The 22,019-nt window shown below is 45.8% G+C and overlaps 1 protein-coding gene across 2 annotated transcripts in view; it reads right to left on the reverse strand.

Annotated features, from left to right (window-relative positions):
- Positions 1–467: 467 nt before the first annotated feature.
- Positions 468–22,019, reverse strand: part of LOC135054497 (zinc finger protein ZFP2-like) — a 40,982-nt gene continuing 19,430 nt past the window's right edge. Inside the window, exon 7 of one of the 2 annotated variants that reach the window (XM_063957614.1) lies at positions 468–2,302. In XM_063957614.1, coding sequence (XP_063813684.1) covers positions 981–2,302 — 1,322 coding nt within the window. In that variant the 3' untranslated portion in view covers positions 468–980. Of the gene's footprint in view, positions 2,306–22,019 lie in introns of both variants that reach the window. The other variant, XM_063957612.1, reaches the window with a different exon arrangement.

Raw genomic sequence — 22,019 nt, forward strand, 5'->3', positions numbered from 1 at the left:
AATAATCGCACCACCATAAAGTAATCGCCACACCGTAATCACACCACCATAAAGTAATCACACTGCCATGCAGTAATCACCACACAGCCATACAGTAATCACACGGCCACACAGTAATCCCTACACCGCCAGTCAGTAATCACTACACCGCCACTCAGTAATCACTGCACCTCCACACAGTAATCAATCACCACACCGCCATACAGTAATCACCACACACTAGTTTCCTAATATAACATTGCAGTGACGTTGGGATAGAGAGGTCAGTGTGATAGAGAAAAGGGAATGGTAGATAAGAAGTTACCTTCGCGGGCAGGTGTACAGTGCAGACTTGCTCACATGACTCCGGGAATGAAACAGGACTCTTAGAACTGAACGTACATTTCACATTTACTTTCTCACCAGTGACGTTCCCTCAGCAAACAATATTTTTCCTAAAACGTACGTTTCACATTCACTTCTCACCAGTGACGTACCCCTCAGCAAACAATATTTTTTCATAAAATATTTATTTTTGTTGTTGCATTGTGAGTAAAGTTTTTTATATATTTTACCCAGGTCTGAATAAGTTATAGTTTAACATTTTCTATACATATTATACAAAGTGTGCCCCCAAACTTCCCAACCTCTTCTACGGACAGTAACCTGTTTTGATTTTCTACTGGAGAGCCCTCAGCATCCTGGGAGAGCAGCTCAGCCTGTGCATCTTCAGAGGCACTCAAGACTCTCCAACATGGCCTAATTTGCAATGATGGTACCGATGTATCAGCAATTATACGCTGCTGGACGGAAATAATGCAACAGCACTGGGCGCCCCTATGCTTAGTTAGCATCTGCCCATATTAGCTTATACTTGCAATTGCATACGGCAAGATAGCAACAGCAAAAACTGCACCTGAATGAGCCACACAATGCTGTTTAATTTTTTAATAAAATATTCTCACTTGCAAACACACAAAGTACCTCCTGAGTAATTCCACTTACTCAGGACATGGAAATGGCTTCTCACCTGTGTGACTTCTCTGATGTGTAACAAGAGATGATTTCTGTGTAAAACATTTCCCACACTCAGGACATGGAAATGGCTTCTCACCTGTGTGACTTCTCTGATGTATAACAAGACATGATTTCTGTCCAAAACATTTCCCACACTCAGAACATGGAAATGGCTTCTCACCTGTGTGACTTATCTGATGTCTAACAAGATATGATTTAAGTGCAAAACATTTCCCACACTCAGGACATGGAAATGGCCTCTCACCTGTGTGACTTCTCTGATGTGTAACAAGAAGTGATTTCTGTCCAAAACATTTCCCACACTCAGAACATGGAAATGGCTTCTCACCTGTGTGACTTATCTGATGTCTAACAAGATATGATTTAAGTGCAAAACATTTCCCACACTCAGGACATGGAAATGGCCTCTCACCTGTGTGACTTCTCTGATGTGTAACAAGAAGTGATTTCTGTCCAAAACATTTCCCACACTCAGAACATGGAAATGGCCTCTCACCTGTGTGACTTCTCTGATGTCTAACAAGATGTGATTTCTGTCCAAAACCTTTCCCACACTCAGAGCATGGAAATGGGTTCTCACCTGTGTGACTTCTCTGATGTGTAAAAAGACTTGATAGCCTTGTAAAACATTTCCCACACTCAGAACATGGAAATGGTCTCTCACCTGTGTGACTTCTCTGATGTCTAGCAAGAACTGATTTATCTCTAAAACATTTCCCACACTCAGAACATGGAAATTGTCTCTCTCTGTGACATCTCTGGTGTTTAACAAGAACTGATTTATCGCTAAAACATTTCCCACACTTAGAACATGGAAATGGTCTCTCTGTGTGACTTCTCTGGTGTCTAACAAGATTTGATTTCTCTGTATAACTTTTTCCACACTCAGAACATGGAAACAGCCTCTTAACTTTGTGATATCTCTGATGTATACATAAAAATGATTCATATCTTAAGCATTCCCCAAACTGAGAACATTGAAGTGGCCTATTCCCTGGCTGATGGGTAACAGGCTCTGTGCTCTGTGTTGAACATTCAGCATCTATATTAGAGGGACACACTGTATCTACTGTCAGAGCTGTAACAGATGCATCAGAGATATCAGGAGAACATTCCCCAGGATCAGAGGAACCAGATGATATATCTGCACGGTGATGTTCCGGATGTGTAACTGGGGTAAGAGGGATTTCTTCCGTAGAATCTTGGGTGTCATTCTCTTCTTCTATTTCACCATCTGGAAATATAATCAGAGGATCCTCTGAGACATTCCGGCTGCTACATCCATCTGCTGGGAATAATATACATATATGGAAAACGTTTGTCCAAAAGTTGACATTTTTCAATACAGACTATGGTGAAATGTCACCAAATTGCCATCACATGGGCAGATGTTGGGAAACCATCAATATACATATATATATATATATATATATATAAATAATATTCTACTATGTATCCCGCACCAGACTGAAATAATTTGATTATATTAATAAAAGTACATTGAAAAACAAAAACCAGCTAGTATGTGTATTCCTCCTCTGGGGTTATGAACTTTAGGATGCTGGAGGTGCTCCTGCAACCAAGAAAACCAAACATTAAACAATGTGTTTGTTGCAAAGAAGCAACAAGAAGAATAGATTGCTTTTTGGAGCACTCTTTTATAACAATATTTCATTTGCAAATCGTATGATATGATTGTAATAGTTTAAAACGTAACCTTTAATTCATACTCCTAAAATAAACAGGGATTTTCTGAATAACATTGACTATTGTGTAAATGTCATTCTGTAAAGGCATTGAATTCAATTGTATCCCTTATAAAGAATAATGACATATCTTATATTAGATCTGTGTGAGAAATAATTATACGTCTTGTATTAGATCGATATTACACTTGTGGTAAAAATATTCATAAATCTCAATACATATATAAATATATAGATCGCAGCCATGAAAACCATTTGATATTACTATCATCAGCAAACAGATCAGTATCATTTCTTTTACTCTAGATCTGTATCCATAGCTATCAACATTCCATTCAAGTCTATTCTCAGCTATGTATACCAATATCATAAACCTGTTTCAAAAATGTATCACTATGTTCATCTGTATCATTCTCTGCCAAATTCCTAGATACATATGTTACATATCCAGCATGTTTCATTTAGCCACAGATTTCTGAACCAGTGTGTCAAAATTGTTCCAATCTGCTTAAAATCGCATTATTAGGATAAACACTTTTTATACAATATATCACTATGTTTTTCCTATATATATATATATATATATATATATATATATAATGTGTGTGTGACAATTCAGCACGTGGACTGTGGACTCCAACCTACACACCAGCCCGTCTCCTAGTTCTTGCAGTTCTCATGTTACTATGGTGATTGTTTTGTTTGGTTCAGTGGAATTAGCCAGGAACTTCGCAGATTCTTAAATGGTGCCCGGCCGTCAGGCTGATTCCCAGCAGACACCAGGGTGGGAGGAAGAAATTTCCCCCGGTAGACATCTGCAATATCCAGCCACAGTGTACAAGGCTGACCTGCCCATATTACATCATCAATTACATGACCCCTGACCAATAGCCATGCTCCACAAACCCAAGGCAGCAGTGGGGAGAGGAATAGAGGTTGAGTCATTCTGTGCACTGGACTGGAGGTGAGAGGTTGACCTCTCCCAGTTCTGGAGAAATGTTAGGAGATCCCGGCTGGGGAAGGACTTGAGCATGTGGGTAAAGCTGCTGTACCGCTGGAGTGAGATGTAGTGTGTACCTGAAGGAACCAGCAGGTGGATATAAAGCAGCTGTATACAGTACGATTGGGACAATGGGGGTAATTTAGAGTTGATCACAGCAGCAAATTTATTAGCAGTTGGGCAATACCATAGTGGTCATTCCGAGTTGTTCGCCAGCTGTTTTCATTCGCAGAGCAGTGCTTAAGCAAAAAAGCGGCGCATGTGCGACGTACTTTGACAACAGCCGAAGTAGTTTCACACAAGTCTAGCGAAGCTTTTCAGTCGCACTGCTGGCCGCAGAGTGATTGACAGGGAAGGGGCATTTCTGGGAGGTAACTGACCATTTTCAGGGAGTGTGCTGAAAAACACAGGCGTGTCAAATACAAACACAGGTGTACCTGGGGAAACGCAGGCGTGGCTGGCCGAACGCAGGGCGTGTTTGCGACGTCAAAACAGGAACTAAATAGTCTGAAGTGTTCGCAAGCTTTGTTCGTTCGCACTTCTGCTAAGCTAAGATACGCTCTCAGAGGGCGGCGGCTTAGCGTTTGCATGGCTGCTTAAAGCAGCTAGCAAGCAAACAACTCGGAATGAGGGCCCATTTGCACTGCAGGTGGGGCAGATATAACATTTGCAGAGAGAGTTAGATCTGGGTGAGCTATTTTGTTTCTGTGCAGGGTAAATAATGGCTGCTTTATTTTTACACTGCAGTTTAGATTTCAGTTTGAACACACCCCACCCAAATCTAACTCTCTCTGCACATGTTATATCTGCCCCACCTGCAGTGCACATGGGTGATCATTCCGAGTTGATCGCTCGGTATTTTTTTTCGCAACGGAGCGATTAGTCGCTAATGCGCATGCGCAATGTCCGCAGTGCGACTGCGCCAAGTAAATTTGCTATTAAGTTAGGTATTTTACTCACGGCATTACAAGGTTTTTTTCTTCGATCTGGTGATGGTAATGTGATTGACAGGAAGTGGTTGTTTCTGGGCGGAAACTGTCCGTTTTATGGGTGTGTGCGAAAAAACGCTACAGTTTCTGGGAAAAACGCGGGAGTGTCTGAAGAAATGGGGGAGTGTTTGGGTGAACGCTGGGAGTGTTTGTGACGTCAAACCAGGAACGAAACTGAGTGAACTGATAGCGGAGTAAGTCTCGAGCTACTCAGAAACTGCTAAGAAGTTTCTATTCGCAATTCTGCTAATCTTTTGTTCGCAATTCTACTATTCACTCCCAGTAGGCGGCGGCTTAGCGTGTGCAAAGCTGCTAAAAGCAGCTTGCGAGCGAACAACTCGGAATGAGGGCCTTGGTTTTTTCCAACTGCTAACAAATTTGCTGCTGCAATCAACTCTGAATTAGGCCCAATGCCCCTGGGTGAGACTGGACAGATCTGAGGTAACTGCCAGTGAAGGTTGGGGACTTTGTAGGGGCTGTTATGGTAAATTCCTGTCATGTTGGTAAATTCTCAAACCAATGTTAATATTGATGTAGAGTTATTAGTTGCGGTAGTGATAAATAATTTTTTTTACTCTGCAGTAAAGGTAGTTATGTAACATACGCTTGCATCTATCTATATAGGGTCGGATTAAGCCGGGGGGGGGGGGGGGGGGGGGGGTTGGGGGGGTAAAGGAGGCGTATATGAGATTGTACTTACCTCCCAACATGACATTCAAGGAGGGACAAATTGCTCTCTACCTGGACTTCCCTCTTAATACACGATTGGCGTCACCGGTGTTGAACTATTTTATTGATAAAAAACCCAGGTGATTGCAATCATAAATTAAGAGGGAAGTCCAGGTAGAGAGCATGTTGTCCCTCCTGGAATGGGTCATGTTGGGAGGTATGGATTGTGTATATAAAATGTAAACCAATGAAGTATATTAGATGTAAACCAATAGTGTAATAATGCCTGGGTGCTGTTTATAGCTCTACCTATAACTGTGTTATAAAGTTTTCTTGTAGTGAAACAAAGACAAATTAAACAACCTTAAATCACACATAGAGCAATAAAATCTCTAAGTTCTCTATCAGGGTCCACAGTGATCCACAGGATCTACCTTGGGATATGATGAAGTGACAGCGGATTGGGCACCAAACAGTTAAGCTTTTCAGACTCCAAGGATGCATCGGGCCAGCCCCCTATATGCCCACCTCCTGTCTCAGGTAATTCAGTTTTTTGCATGGTGCAGGAGCCAGTCACGTTGTACAGTTGAGCTGCTAGAATTTTTTTGCAGCCACAAGCTTTGTTTTGTTATAGTGCGGCGGGGTACACTGGTGCGTCTGAGTTTATCAGACGTTTGTTTGTCGCATGGTCACACATGGAAGTGGGGTTTAAGTCTCCCTGTATCCCGCTCTTTCTGAGGCAGGTGATACAGCACTGAGTTCCTACCTACCCTGGGCGGTACGAGTAGCGAGTAGGTGCCTGATGCAAATGAGCATTGTGAACTGCTGTATTATTAGCTGTGCATCTGAACACATGCAGTGTCCGGTTTAAGGTAATGCAGTATTGTTCTTCCTACCTACTTATATGTATTATGTAGTTGAAATGTTCTTATCTAGCAGTGTATATTAATGCATTCTTGTTTTTGAGACCGATTGCTAGTGTGATTGCTGACTCTAACTCTGTTATATGTTAGCTGTCCCTTGTGTTGTCATATCCTCAATGCTGGTGCGAGGCAGGTGGGATCTGATTTGATTTCACTTTAGAGTATTAAAGTGAATACGGTCACATTTATGCATATATTACACTGGTGTGGTTAATATTTTTGCTATGTCCACGAAAGGCAAAAGTGACGAGGTACCTACATTAATATCATGTTTGTCCTGAAAATCTGGGTTAACAACCCAGGATCTGGTACAAGATGACTTGTGTGCAAAATTGCTCTAGTCTGCATAAAAACCTTCTGAATAGACTGGCCCCTAGTCAGGGACCTTTTCAGTCACAACCTCCCTGGGCAGCTTTTGCACAGACGTTGTCTAACTTAGCAAACCGTATGACACCTGCTACAGTACCAGGGATGGTGTTCCAACTTAGCCCTTACATGCAACATCCCACATGGGTTATGCCACATCCAGTGTATGAGTTAGATCAGTCCTCAGCTGCTTTTCAGCAAAATTTAGCGGATAGGCCCAAGGAGGGGAAGTCAGATAGACAGGGTGCTTCGTCCTCAATGTCTACTCGATTTTCAGAATCAGATGATACTTCAGGTGATGAAGCTGAATCTTCCCATTCTGAATCTGCTTCTAGAGATAAGGAGCACTCCTCATCAGTGGATATACCTGATTTAATTCAGGCTGTTAAATCCATTTTGTCAATTGAAGAGGCAGCAGAGCCTGTGTTTTTAAAACTAAGTCCTAGAGGATGCTGGGATCCATATAGTATCATGGGGATGTACCAAAGCTCCCAGTATGGGTGTGAGAGTGCTGAGGTTCCTGCAGAACAGACTGACCAAACTTAAGGTCCTCAGAGGCCAAAGTACTGAACTTGTAGAACTTAGCAAACGTGTTCGACCCTGACCAAGTAGCTGCTCGGCAAAGCTGAATAGTTGAGACACCCCGGGCAGCCACCCAGGTAGAACCCACCTTACGTGTAGAGTGGGTCTGAACAGATTTTGGACATGCCAAACCTGTTGTAGAATAAGCATGCTGGATAGTAGGCATGATCCAGCGAGAAGTTGTCTGCTTAGAAGCAGGACACCTAATCTTGTTGGGATCATAATGTCACGATCCGGGTATCTGGACGCCATTACTTACCCTTCAGATGCCTCCTAAGGCGGGCTCAGCGTTCCAGGACCGGATTCCGCTGTTCCTGAGTTTCCACATGCAGAGTGTCAGAGTGGTGTTTTCATCAGCCGCGGCCTCCGCTGTGCCCGCGTGGTTAAATGTGCATGTATCAGCCTGGCGTCTCCTGTCTCCGGTGGCCGGCGCCGCCATTACTGTTTCCCAGACCACATGGATTACAAACCAAACTTCCCTCCAAGTGTCTGCATGGGCGCAGCCATCTTGGATTCTGTCATCTGATCATTTCCACCAATCTGCTGTCTGTTTTGTTGATTTGCATAATTGCCTAGCCAACCCCTTCCTTGCTGCAGGTATAAGTAAGCTGTGCCTGAGCAAGGAAGACGTCAGTGCTTTGGTTGTCAAACCTAGTTCCTGTTTGTCTCTCTCCTGTGATTGTCTTCCAGGTTCCAGCTCCTGTCTCAAGACTTCCACCATAGAGACCCGCACCAGCATTCCACCTGCCGTGTAGCCTGACTCTCCAATCCATTGTGGATTCATCTGTTTCCAGCTACAACATTACCTGCTTCCAGCTCAGCTTCCAGCAGAGTACAGCTTCCCTTAAAGGGCCGGTGTCCTTTCTACACTTTACCACTCTCCACCGGTATTATTATTTCTCCGCTCTCAAGTTCTACATTTCAGTTCATATTTCATCGCTCCCAAGTTCATTTATTATTTAACTGGTTCCAGCCAGTATCCACTCCGTGCTAACAACAGTCTGGTTCCAGCCAGTATCCACAGCAGCTGTTTTACCTTCAGCAACCCAGCTTTTCCTGGAACACCAGCTGGCACAATCCTGGGTTATCTCCACTGCTACAGTCGGGCCTGGTAAGGACTTTCCATCTAGAAGATCATAAGAACTATCTCACACTACCAGTGCCCTGTGGCTCCTGCCATCCTGTAGTACTCAGGAACTGTATTTATTCTTTGCTGACTTTCACGTTTTCTTTTACTGCTGCTGTGTTGCGGAGTTGTCATAATAAACATCATTGACTTTTATCCAAGTTGTCGTGGTCACGCCTTCGGGCAGTTATTATTCATGTTACTTACATGTCCAGGGGTCTGATACAACCTCCCAGGTTCCGGTACATCTCAGCCCCTACAACTGAGGCTGCCTCCCGTCAGCTCAGGCCCTCAGTTGTGACAGTAAGCACTGACCAAATGAATCCAGCCGGAGACCAGGATCAAGCGGCCAGGCCGATGCAAGAACTGGCAGCCCGACTAGAACATCAGGAGGCTGCACAGGGCCACATCATCCGCTGTCTCCAGGATCTCTCTACTCGGCTGGATGGGATTCAGACAACTCTCCGTGGATCAGGCGCGTCTGGTGCGTCAACCACAGTGACCAGCTATAACCCCACCCACCTTACCCATTTCTGCTCCACGTCTTCATCTTCCAACGCCAGCAAAATTTGACGGATCTCCAAGATTCTGCAGGGGATCTCTCAACCAGTGTGAGATTCAGTTTGAGCTACAACCTGGCAATTTTCCCAGCGACCGAACAAAAATTGCCTACATTATTTCTCTTCTCAGTGGCTCAGCCCTTGATTGGGCATCACCGTTATGGGAGAGGTCCGACACCCTGCTATCTTCTTACACTGCATTCGTGTCAACATTCAGGCGCATCTTCGACGAGCCAGGCCGGGTAACTTCAGCTTCGTCTGAGATTCTCCGTTTACGCCAGGGATCACGTACTGTAGGACAATATCTTATACAGTTCCAGATCCTGGCATCCGAACTGGCATGGAACGACGAGGCCCTGTATGCTGCATTCTGGCATGGTTTATCCGAGCGTATTAAAGATGAGTTAGCTACCAGAGACTTACCCTCCAAGTTAGATGAGCTAATCTCACTTTGTACGAAAGTTGACTTACGTTTCAGAGAGAGAGCAACTGAGCGTGGAAGATCATCTGCTCCAAAATCTTCTGCTCCTCCTCCTCGCCAACTGTCACCAACTAAAGATGAACCCATGCAAATTGGCCATTCCCGTTTAACTCCTGCTGAGCGCCGAAGACGTCTCTCCGAGTTTCTCTGTCTGCATTGTGCAGCTCCGTCTCACACCATTAATGCCTGTCCCAAACGTCCGGGAAACTCCAAATCCTAGCTCGCCAAGGAGAGGGCCGGCTAGGAGTAATGATCTCCTCAAGATTGTAAACTCCCAGTCTCGCTTCAAGTTGCTCAACGTTATCAGAACGTCATTGCCCTCCTGGATTCCGGAGCAGCTGGGAACTTTATTACCGAAGCCTATGTTAAACGGTGGTCCCTACCCACCGAGAGACTTCCTTCGTCTTTTTCCTTAACTGCTGTGGATGGCAGTAAAATTTTGGATACAGTTATTTCTCTAAGGACTCTACCAGTTCGTCTGAGAGTGGGAGTTCTTCATTCCGAACTTATTTCACTTTTAGTGATTCCAAGAGCCACACATCCTGTGGTCCTGGGCCTCCCATGGCTCCGTCTTCACAATCCTACAATTGATTGGACGACTACGCAAATCCTGGCATGGGGTTCCTCCTGTACTAAGACATGTTTGTTTAAAGTGTTGCCTGTCTGTTCTTCCTCCCCCAGGTCGTCTGATGTTCCACCTCCTCCATATCAAGATTTCACGGATGTGTTCAGTAAAGCTTCTGCTGATATCCTTCCTCCTCATAGAGAATGGGACTGCCCGATTGATCTCGTTCCAGGGAAGGTTCCACCTCGAGGCCGAACTTATCCGTTGTCTCTCCCCGAGACGCATTCTATGGAGGAATACATTAAAGAGAACCTAGCAAAGGGGTTCATTCGACCTTCTTCTTCTCCAGCCGGCGCAGGCTTCTTTTTTGTAAAGAAGAAAGATGGTGGTCTGCGGCCGTGCATCGACTACAGAGGTTTGAACGACATTACCATCAAGAACCGCTATCCTTTACCCCTGATTACTGAGCTCTTTGACAGAGTTAGCGGAGCTACCATCTTTACAAAGTTGGACCAGAGAGGTGCATACAATCTCATCCGGATCCGTGAGGGTGACGAGTGGAAGACCGCATTTAACACCCGTGATGGACATTATGAGTACCTCGTCATGCCCTTCGGATTGAGCAATGCTCCAGCTGTCTTCCAGCATTTCGTCAATGAGATCTTCAGAGACATTCTATACCGTCATGTCGTGGTCTATCTAGATGATATCCTCATTTTTGCCAACGATTTAGAGGAACATCGTTTCTGGGTAAAGGAGGTTCTGTCCCGTCTCCGTGTCAATCATCTCTACTGCAAATTAGAGAAATGCGTCTTTGAAGTCAAGTCCATTCCGTTTCTAGGGTACATTGTGTCCGGTTCCGGACTAGAGATGGATCCTGAGAAACTACAAGCAATCCAGAATTGGCCGGTACCCTTAACCCTCAAAGGGGTCCAGAGGTTCTTAGGGTTCGCCAATTATTACCGAAAGTTTATACGAGACTTTTCCACCATTGTGGCGCCTATTACTGCTTTCACCAAGAAGGGTGCTAACCCGTCCAAGTGGTCTGAAGAAGCCATGCAAGCTTTTCATCTTTTGAAACAGAGGTTCATCTCTGCACCTGTCCTGAAACAGCCTGACATCGACTCTGCTTTCATCTTAGAGGTGGATGCCTCCTCCGTTGGAGTAGGAGCGGTGTTATCTCAGAGGGCTAAAGATGGTCATTTACATCCTTGCAGTTTCTTCTCACGGAAGTTCTCCCCAGCGGAGCGCAACTATGCCATTGGCGACCAGGAGTTGCTAGCCATCAAGCTCGCTCTAGAGGAGTGGAGATATCTGTTGGAGGGAGCTTCTCATTCAATCACCATCCTTACAGACCACAAGAACCTTCTATATCTAAAAGGCGCACAATGTCTCAACCCTCGTCAGGCCAGATGGGCACTTTTCTTTTCCAGGTTCGACTTTAAACTCCAGTTCTGTCCGGGCTCTCAGAATCGCAAGGCCGATGCCCTTTCCCGCTCATGGGAGCAAGAAAATGAGTCAGAGTCTTCAGACAAGCATCCTATTATAAATCCGTTGGCATTCTCCACGGTAGGGATGGACTCTACGCCCCCATCAGGGAAAAGTTTTGTGAAGCCAACACTAAGGAAGAAGCTCATGCATTGGGCCCATGCTTCCCGTTTTGCCGGACATACAGGTATCCAAAAAACCCTGGAGTTTATCTCTAGGTCCTATTGGTGGCCAACTCTGAAAAAGGACGTTTTGGAGTTTATTGCATCTTGCCCAAAGTGTGCTCAACATAAAGTATCCCGCCAGTCGCCTGCGGGGCAACTGGTTCCACTATCTGTTCCCCGTCGACCATGGACCCATTTGTCGATGGATTTTATTACAGATTTGCCCATGTGCAACAAGTTCAATACCATCTGGGTGGTAGTTGACCGGTTCACCAAGATGGCACACTTCATTCCTCTCACCGGTCTTCCGTCAGCTTCCAAGTTGGCTCAAGTATTCATACAAGAGATCTTCCGATTCCACGGTCTTCCAGAAGAAATTATCTCAGATCGAGGAGTTCAATTCACAGCCAAATTCTGGCGAAGTTTATGTCAAGTCCTCCAAGTCAAGTTAAAGTTTTCCACGGCTTACCATCCTCAGACCAATGGTCAAACTGAGAGGGTGAATCAGGACTTGGAGGCCTTCCTCCGCATCTATGTGTCCTCCTCTCAAGATGACTGGGTTCAATTACTTCCCTGGGCCGAGTTCTGTCATAACAACCAGTATCATTCTTCATCTTCTTCAACACCATTCTTCACCAACTTTGGATTCCACCCTAAAGTCCCTGAGTTCCAACCGCTTCCAGCAACTTCTGTTCCCGCAGTGGATATCACCTTGCATCAGTTTGCCAATATCTGGAAGAGCGTACGATCAGCTCTGCTCAAGGCATCGTTCAGGTACAAGAAGTTTGCGGATAAGAAGCGTCGAGCAGTTCCTGCTCTCAAGGTGGGTGATCGGGTATGGTTATCCACGAAGAATTTGAGGTTAAGAGTTCCCAGTATGAAGTTTGCACCTCGCTACATCGGTCCTTTTAAAATTGATCAAGTCATCAATCCTGTTGCTTAAAGACTCCAGTTACCTCCCTTCTTAAAAATACCCAGGACATTCCATGTTTCCCTGTTGAAACCGCTAATCTTGAATCGGTTTCATTCCTCACTTCCACCAACTCCGAAAGTCCAAACTCAACGAGGCGTTGAGTATGAAGTGGCCAAGATCCTGGACTCACGTCACCGTTACGGTCAACTTCAGTATCTCATTGACTGGAAGGGCTATGGTCCTGAAGAACGCTCTTGGACCAATGCCTCTGACGTCCATGCTCCTGCCTTGGTCCGAAATTTCCACGCAAAGTTTCCTTTAAAGCCTAAGAAGTGTCCTGGGGCCACTCCTAAAGGGGGGGGTGCTGTCACGATCCGGGTATCTGGACGCCATTACTTACCCTTCAGATGCCTCCTAAGGCGGGCTCAGCGTTCCAGGACCGGATTCCGCTGTTCCTGAGTTTCCACATGCAGAGTGTCAGAGTGGTGTTTTTATCAGCCGCGGCCTCCGCTGTGCCCGCGTGGTTAAATGTGCATGTATCAGCCTGGCGTCTCCTGTCTCCGGTGGCCGGCGCCGCCATTACTGTTTCCCAGACCACATGGATTACAAACCAAACTTCCCTCCAAGTGTCTGCATGGGCGCAGCCATCTTGGATTCTGTCATCTGATCATTTCCACCAATCTGCTGTCTGTTTTGTTGATTTGCATAATTGCCTAGCCAACCCCTTCCTTGCTGCAGGTATAAGTAAGCTGTGCCTGAGCAAGGAAGACGTCAGTGCTTTGGTTGTCAAACCTAGTTCCTGTTTGTCTCTCTCCTGTGATTGTCTTCCAGGTTCCAGCTCCTGTCTCAAGACTTCCACCATAGAGACCCGCACCAGCATTCCACCTGCGGTGTAGCCTGACTCTCCAATCCATTGTGGATTCATCTGTTTCCAGCTACAACATTACCTGCTTCCAGCTCAGCTTCCAGCAGAGTACAGCTTCCCTTAAAGGGCCGGTGTCCTTTCTACACTTTACCACTCTCCACCGGTATTATTATTTCTCCGCTCTCAAGTTCTACATTTCAGTTCATATTTCATCGCTCCCAAGTTCATTTATTATTTAACTGGTTCCAGCCAGTATCCACTCCGTGCTAACAACAGTCTGGTTCCAGCCAGTATCCACAGCAGCTGTTTTACCTTCAGCAACCCAGCTTTTCCTGGAACACCAGCTGGCACAATCCTGGGTTATCTCCACTGCTACAGTCGGGCCTGGTAAGGACTTTCCATCTAGAAGATCATAAGAACTATCTCACACTACCAGTGCCCTGTGGCTCCTGCCATCCTGTAGTACTCAGGAACTGTATTTATTCTTTGCTGACTTTTACGTTTTCTTTTACTGCTGCTGTGTTGCGGAGTTGTCATAATAAACATCATTGACTTTTATCCAAGTTGTCGTGGTCACGCCTTCGGGCAGTTATTATACATGTTACTTACATGTCCAGGGGTCTGATACAACCTCCCAGGTTCCGGTACATCTCAGCCCCTACAACTGAGGCTGCCTCCCATCAGCTCAGGCCCTCAGTTGTGACACAAAGGACAAATAGCGAGTCTGACTTCCTGTGATGAGCAGTTCTCTTCACATATATTTTCAAAGCCCTCACAACATCCAGGAACTTTGAGGTAATTGAGGTGTCAGTAGCCACTGGCACAATAGGCTGGTTGATATGAAAAGCCGACACAACCTTTGGAAGAAATTGCTGACGCATTCTGAGCTCAGCTCTATCTTCATGGAAAATCAAGTAGCTCTTGTGCGATAATGCCTCCACATCAGACACATGTCTAGCAGATGCCAATGCCAACAGTGTGACTGCCTTCCAAGTAAGAAACTTAACGTCCACCTCCTGTAAAGGTTCGAACCAGTCTGATTGCAGAAACTGCAGCACCACATTTAGATCCCAAGGTGCCGTAGGAGGAACAAAGAGTGGTTGGTTGTGCAGAACTCCCTTCAAGACTGTCAGAACCTTGGAGAGCAGCAAATTGTTTCTGGAAGAAAATGGACAAGCCGAAATCTGGACCTTAATGGAGCCCAAGCGTAGGCCCACATCCGCACCTTCTTGCAGAAAGAGGAGAAAACGTCCCAGTTGAACCAAGCCCTTATGGACCAGTCCGGAGCAATGAGGATCACCTGAACTCTTGTTCTTTTTAGAAGTTTGAGAATCCTTGGGATGAGTGGAAGTGGAGGGAACACGTACATCGACTGGAACACCCACGGAGTTACCAGGGGATCCACTACAACTGCTCGTGACCTGGAACAGTACCTCCGAAGCTTCTTGTTGAGACGAGAGGCCATCAAGTCTGAGGTACACCCCATCGGCTTGATACCTCTGTGAACACCTCCGGGTGGAGGCCCCATTCTCCTGGATAGAGATTGTGTCTGCTGAGGAAGCCTGCTTCCCAGTTGTCCACTCCCGGAATGAAGACTGCTGACAGTGCGTGCCTTCCTGCCCAGATGAGGATTCTTGTTACCTCTTTGACATCGTAGCCCTGCTCTTCGTTCCGCCCTGCCTGTTTATATAGGAAACCGCTGTGATGTTGTCCGACTGAACCCGAACGTCTTAATCTTGTAGAAGGTGCGCCGCTTGTAGAAGGCCGTTGTACATGGCCTTTAGTTCCAGAATGTTTATTGGAAGGAGAGATTCCTGACTTGACCACTTTTCTTGGAAATTTTCCCCCTGCGTGACTGCTCCCCAACCTCTGAGGCTTGCATCCGTGGTTAGAAGAATCCAATTCTGAATCCCAAACCTGCGGCCCTCGAGTAGGTGAGAAGTTTGCAGCCACCAGAGGAGTGAAATTCTGGCTTTTGAGGACAGGCGTATCCGCTGGTGCATGTGAAGATGTGATCCTGACCACTTGTCCAGGAGATCCAGCTGGAAGAACTGTGCATGGAACCTTCTGTACTGTAGAGCCTCGTAGGAGGCTACCATCTTTCCCAGAAGGCGAATGCACTGATGAACCAACACCCTGGGAGTTTTCAAGACATCCCGGACCATTGATTGGATCACCAACGCTTTCTCCACAGGCAGAAACACCTGCTGCTCTTCCGTGTCGAGTATCATTCCCAGGAAGGGCAGTCTCCTTGTCGGTTCCAAATGAGACTTTGGAAGGTTTAGGATCCACCCATGATCCTGGAGTAGTTGAGAGTGCAACAGCTTCTCCTTGGAAGATGCCTTTATCATCAGAACGTCCAGAAATTGAATTTATGTTCACTCCCTGTTTGCGTAGGAGGAACATCATCGCCGCCATGACCTTGGTGAATACCCTCGGTGCTGTGGAGAGGCCAAATGGAAATGTCTGGAACTTATAGCGACAGTCTTGTAGTGCAAACCGTAGATAGGCCAGGTGAGGCGGCCAGATCGTAATGTGAAGGTACGCATCCTTAATATCCAGGGATACTAGGAATTCCCCCTCCTCCAGACCCGAGATCACTGCTCTCAGAGACTCCATCTTGAATTGGAAAACCCTCAAGTAGGGGTTCAACGACTTACCGTTTTAGGCCTTACCGAACCATCCAGTTTTTGGTACCACAAACAGGTTTGAGTAATAAACCTTGTTTTTTTAGAGAGGTGGAACTGGAACAATTACATTTGTTTGTACCAATTTTTTAATGGCTTCCTGTAGGATATCACTTTCTGTCAGCGAAGTTGGTACGCCTGATTTGAAGAATCTGTGAGGTGGGAGTTCTTGAAACTCCAGTCTGTACCCCTAAGGTAACAGTATCAGTCACCCAGGTGTCTAGGTATGATGACGCCCAGACGTGACTGAAGTCTTTTAGTCTCGCCCCTACCTGCCCGATCTACAGGCTGGGAGGGTCCACCATCATGCTGAAGATTTGGAGGAAGCAGAACCTGGTTTCTGTTCCTGGGAACCTGTTGGTGCAGGCTTTTTGGATTATCCCTGACCTCCTCTAAAGAAGGTGGGAGGGGGTTTGGATGTTTACATTTTGCGGTCCGAAAGGACTGCAGTGTAGGCGTAGGTTAAGATTTCCTAGCCGGGGCTGCTGCGGAGGGGAGAAATGTTGACTTACCCGCAGTCACTCTGCATATCAACGCATCGTTAAATAGTGCCTGACCTGTGAAGGGCAGGTTCTTCACACTTTTTTTTTTTATTCTGCGTCCGCAGTCCATTGGCGTAGCAAGAGTCCCCTGCGTGCTAAAACTGCCATGGAAGTAGCCCTTGCATTAAGCAGGCCAATGTCCTTCATGGCCTCCACCATGAAACCTGCAGAATCCTGTATGTGACGTAAAAACAAGTCACTGTCACTCCTATCCATAGTATCTAAGTCCTCTAGTAAGGTGCCTGACCACTTTACTATGGCTTTAGAAATCCACGCACAAGCAATAGTGGGCCTTAACGCCACGCCTGTAGCAGTGTATAGTAGTTTGAGCGTAGTCTCAATCTTGCGGTCAGCCGGCTCCTTTAAGACAGTTGAAATCACCTTTTTAAACAGCCTCGATACAGAAGCGTTTACTATAGGTGGGTTTTCCCACTTCTTCCTATCCTCTTTAGGGAAAGGGAAAGCAATGATAATTCTTTTAGGGATCTTGAAGTTTTTATCTGGGTTTTGACAGAATTTTTCAAACAAGGAGTTTAACTCCTTAGAAGCAGGGAAGGTAAGCAAGGATTTCTTATTTATTGTAATATAAATAATACTTGTTCTGGAACCTTTTCAGAAATATGGAAAACATCCCTAATGGCTTCAATCATTAGCTGCACCCCTTTAGCAATGGATGCATCCCCCCTGCATATCCCCATCACCGTCCCCTGTATCAGAGTCGGTATCAGTGTCAGGTTGCATTATCTGGGAAAGTATATGTTTTTGGGGGTATGTAGGTGGGGTTTTAGATAAAGTAGTGGGAGCTGAATACTTCAAACCCACTACAGATTGTCTCAAAAACTGTATCTTTCTCAGTATGTGACATCCTTGTTGAAATCTGGGATATCATTCCCCTTAAAGAATCCACCCATGGGGGTTTGGATTCAGAAGGCTGAGACAGCACATTGCAGTCCTGAGTACATGGAATAGACTCCTCAGGAGAAGATACACATTCTGCAGCACAAGAAACAGAGTTCCTAAACATGGTAACGTGGATATACACACTTACACACACACACACACACACACACACACACACAGGAAAATGTCAGACACAGTTTCCCCCAGAGTACCTTCAGAGAGTCAAAGAGTATAAGGAGCCAGCCAAACAGCGCCCCTGTAGGCAGTTATCATCATAAAATCCTGTCGCTGACTAACTAACCTTAATAGGGTAGTTAGTACATATATAACACCCACCCCCTTGTCTATAACACCCTGGTACAGCAGAGGTATAGCTGGAGTGATGTGGAGGGCAGCGCTCCCTGTCAGCGTCCTAGTTCCTATGATCTGCAGGGCGATAAGGACGCTGGTGGAGTGCTGGATCCGCTCTGAGGAAGCCCCGCCCCTTGTAATGGTGCATGGTTTCCCGCACAAATAATTTAAACTGGCCTGAGGATTTTAGTGTTAGCAGTGGGATTAGCCCCTGTTGCTGCATGACCAGTGTAGGGAATATCGCGCTGACTCAGGACGCCCCGGAGCGCAGCCTGTCAGAGCTGCACTCCCACCCTTGAGCTGCCATACCCGCCGGCAACTTGCTAACCGGGATGCCGGTGCTGTACTCACCACTCTTCTTTCTTCTGGCTCTGTTAGGGGGTGGCGGCCGTGCTGTGGGAGTGAGCGGTCGCCTCGTGGGCTCGCGATCAGCACCCTCAGGAGCTCAGTGTCCTGTCAGCGGAGTAGAGAACCATTTACTCCTCAGGAAGTTGGTTCCTACTTCCCCCTAAGTCCCACGAAGCAGGGAGGCTGTTACCAGCAGCCTTCCTGTAACGTAACAGACTCAGACAATAATAAAACTAGAAAAACTCCTAAGAGCTCCCCTAGCTGTGACCGGCTTCTCTGGGCACATTTTCTAAACCGAGTCTGGTAGGAGAAGCATAGAGGGAGGAGCCAGCCCACACTATTAAACTCTTAAAGTGCCAGTGGCTCCCAAAGGACCCGTCTATACCCCTTGGTACTAAATGGACCCCAGCATCCTCTAGGACGTAAGAGAGAGCAGAGTTTCCTAATTCAGAACAACTGAAGGAAATTATGCAGGAAGCTTGGGTTACACCCAGTAAGAAATGTAAGATTCCCAAATAGTGGGTTCTTTTTCTCCTTTTCCTACTGTGGACTGTTTAAAAAGGGAGGTTCCTCCCACATTAGATGCACATATAGGGGGTAATTCCAAGTTGATCGCAGCAGGAACGTTTTTAGCAGTTGGGCAAAACCATGTGCACTGCTGGGGGGGCAGATATAACATTTGCAGAGAGATTTAGATTTGGGTGGGTTATTTTGTTTCTGTGCAGGGTAAATACTGGTTGCTTTATTTTTACACTGCAATTTAGATTGCAGATTGAACTCACCACACCCAAATTTAATTCTCTCTGCACATGTTATATCTGCCCCCCCCTGCAGTGCACATGGTTTTGCCCAACTGCTAAAAACTTTCCTGCTGCGATCAACTTGGAATTACCCCGATAGTTCAACTTGTGTGCAAATCTACATTACCTCTGCCTTCAACATCATTAAACAATGGGACTGAAAGAGGGATTTAGGGGTTTTTAAAGACTGTTTTATCCTTAGCAGGGGCAGTGACTAGCCCAACTATGGCCACAGCCTGGGTGACTAAAGTAGTAGCAGGCTGGGCAGAAGCGATGGAAGATGATGTTTCAACAGCTACGAGAAAACAGTTATCCCATATTACATGTATAAAGCAGGCATCTGCTTTTATGGAAGAAGCTGCCCTGGATATCAGTATAGTAGCTTGCCATGCTGTAGCTTCCTCAGTAGCAGCTCGCAGAGCTATTTGGCTATGTGCATGAAAAACTGACTCAGAATCCAAGAAGGTTCTGGAATCTTTGCCTTTTGTTGAAAATATTTGTACAGAATTAGATAATATTCTTGTGTCTGAAGCAGACTCCAAAAAGATGAAGGTTCCCATCACATACAAGACTAAACGCAAGTTTCTGACTTTCTGGCCCTTTTGGGTCCAGGGTAAAGCTAAAGGAAAGGCTTACAGCAAACAGTCTCAGCCAGACATTTTCTGGTAAGGCTAGGAACAGAAACGGACAAGGTAAACAGACATGGTCAACCAGATGCCCAGATTCTAAACCAGAAGACAAGCTGTCAGTTTGATGGCATGGGCCTGCACCTGGGGGACCCCAGGGTTGGAGCGGACTTCTTTTTGCACAGGTTTGGAAAAATTCCACCACAGATACCTGGGTGCAAGAAGCAGTGTCTTGTGGTTAAGCTTTGTCCTTAAGGAAGAATCTTTCTCAAAGATTTTGTTGTACCAGTCAGTCTCCAATGGAATCGAAGGCCCTGGCTCTACAAGTGGCAGTGCAAAAATGACTGCAGTCAGGAGTGATAATGCCGGTTCCTACTGCACAAAGGGGACCAGGTTTCTATTCCAACCTGTTTCTAGTTCAGAAACCAAATGGATCCTACCGACCCATTCTCAATTTCAAGACTCTGAACAAATACATCTGGAAGCATCGGTTCCGTATGGAAACTCTACGGTCTATTGTCCTGGCAATGGAGCCGGGAGACTTAATGGTGTCTCTGGATATCCAGGATGCTTACCTCTATGTATCTATAGCACCTTCCCATTAGTTCTATCTCAGGTTTGCTATCCTACAACAGCATTTACAGTTTCAGGCCCTACCAACTGGACTGGCTACAGCTCCAAGGGTATATACCAAGATTATGGTGGCGATGGCAGCTCAACTTTGTCATCAGGGAACAAGGATTTTCCCATATTTAGATGACTTGTTGATTCTGGCTCAGTCTCAGGAAACTCTGTTACGCATCTCCAAGAGACAATAGCCTGTTTGCAGGCTCACGACTGGCTCATAAATTAGGCAATGTCCTCCTTAGTCCCGTTGCAACGGATGACACATCTGGGAGCTGTGCTGGACACCAGTCTTCAGAGAATCTTTCTACCTCTGAACAAAATAACCTCACTACAGATGAGGGTTCAGAAATTGCTACACAGTCGCAGAATATCCATCCATGCAGCAATCCCATGACTAAGTGCGCATGCACGAAACGCGTTGGGTGTTTTACAGCTGTTTTGGGAGGAAATAAAGACATTGGGCACGCCAAGCCATAAAGGAGACCCGCCGCACTGAGCATCTGAGAAGCCGCTAATAGAAGCGCCCGGCTCCAGCACGCAAAGCCGTAAGAAGACCTGCCGTACTGAGCCGCTGCACTGAGCCGCTGAAAGGAGCGTACGGCTAATAACAAGCCCCGGTCAGAGAACAAACGGAGCATAAAGGTTAGAACTAGGGATAGTTTAGTATTCAATTAAGGTCTATAATAAAGGACTCCTTCCCCTTTTTTTGCCCTTACCAAACAGCAATTTATCACAAAAGAGCTTAAACATTTTAGTTTTTATTTTAATTTTATTTTTTTATTGTTATATTCTATTTCTTGCTGCTTCTTTCCCCTCTGCATCTTTCCTCTCTAGCATTGTTCATCTAGCGCTTTGTTTTTCTGAGAACTGCTTTATCTGGATAAAAAAAAATCAGAAATGGGGAACGACATGACAATGCCCCTAAATCTGACACTCTTCTAGCTGACGCCATGGCCAGTAGATAGAGTACTTTAGCTGTTAACCATTTAAGATCCACTTAATTAAGAGGCTCAAATGGGGCAACTTGAAGGGCTTTCAGGACTAAACATAAGTCCCACAGCACTGTAGATGGAACAAACGGAGGTTGAATGCGCAGCCTTCCCTGGAAAATTACGCACATTCTGAAAGTTGGCAATTTTCTTTTGGAACCATACACTCAATGCCGACACTTGCACTCTCAAGGAAGCCACCTTCAAACATTTATTAATTCCTGCCTGAAGGAATGCTAAGACCCTGGAAACTCTGAAAGACGTAGGGTCCATTTCCGTTCAAAATACCAATGAATATAGGCCTGCCATATTCGGTGATAAATACGAGATGAGGAGGTTTCCTTGCTCTGAGCAGTGTTTGATTTACCTGTTGTGAGAATCCTCTTGACTTCAAGATAGAGGTTTCAAAAGACACGCCATCAAAGACAGTCGATCCAGATGTCTGTGATAACAAGGACACTGCGTCAGTAGAGCTGGACGTTGAGGTAGCAGCAATGGAGCATCCATCGACATCCTCTGCAGATCTGTATACCAAAGTCTTCTGGGCCAAGCCAGAGCTTTTAATATCACGGCACCCTTTCCTTGCTTTATCTTTCTCACCACCCTGCGTAATAGGGAGATTAGAGGAAACACATAAGCTAGATGGAAATTCCATCTCATCGATAAGGCGTCCACAAAGATCGCTCTGGGATCCTTTGTTCTTGAACCCTATGCGAGAACTTTGTTGTTCAGACG

The sequence above is a fragment of the Pseudophryne corroboree genome, chromosome 3 (assembly GCF_028390025.1).
Source record: "Pseudophryne corroboree isolate aPseCor3 chromosome 3, aPseCor3.hap2, whole genome shotgun sequence".
Lineage (NCBI taxonomy): Eukaryota > Metazoa > Chordata > Amphibia > Anura > Myobatrachidae > Pseudophryne > Pseudophryne corroboree.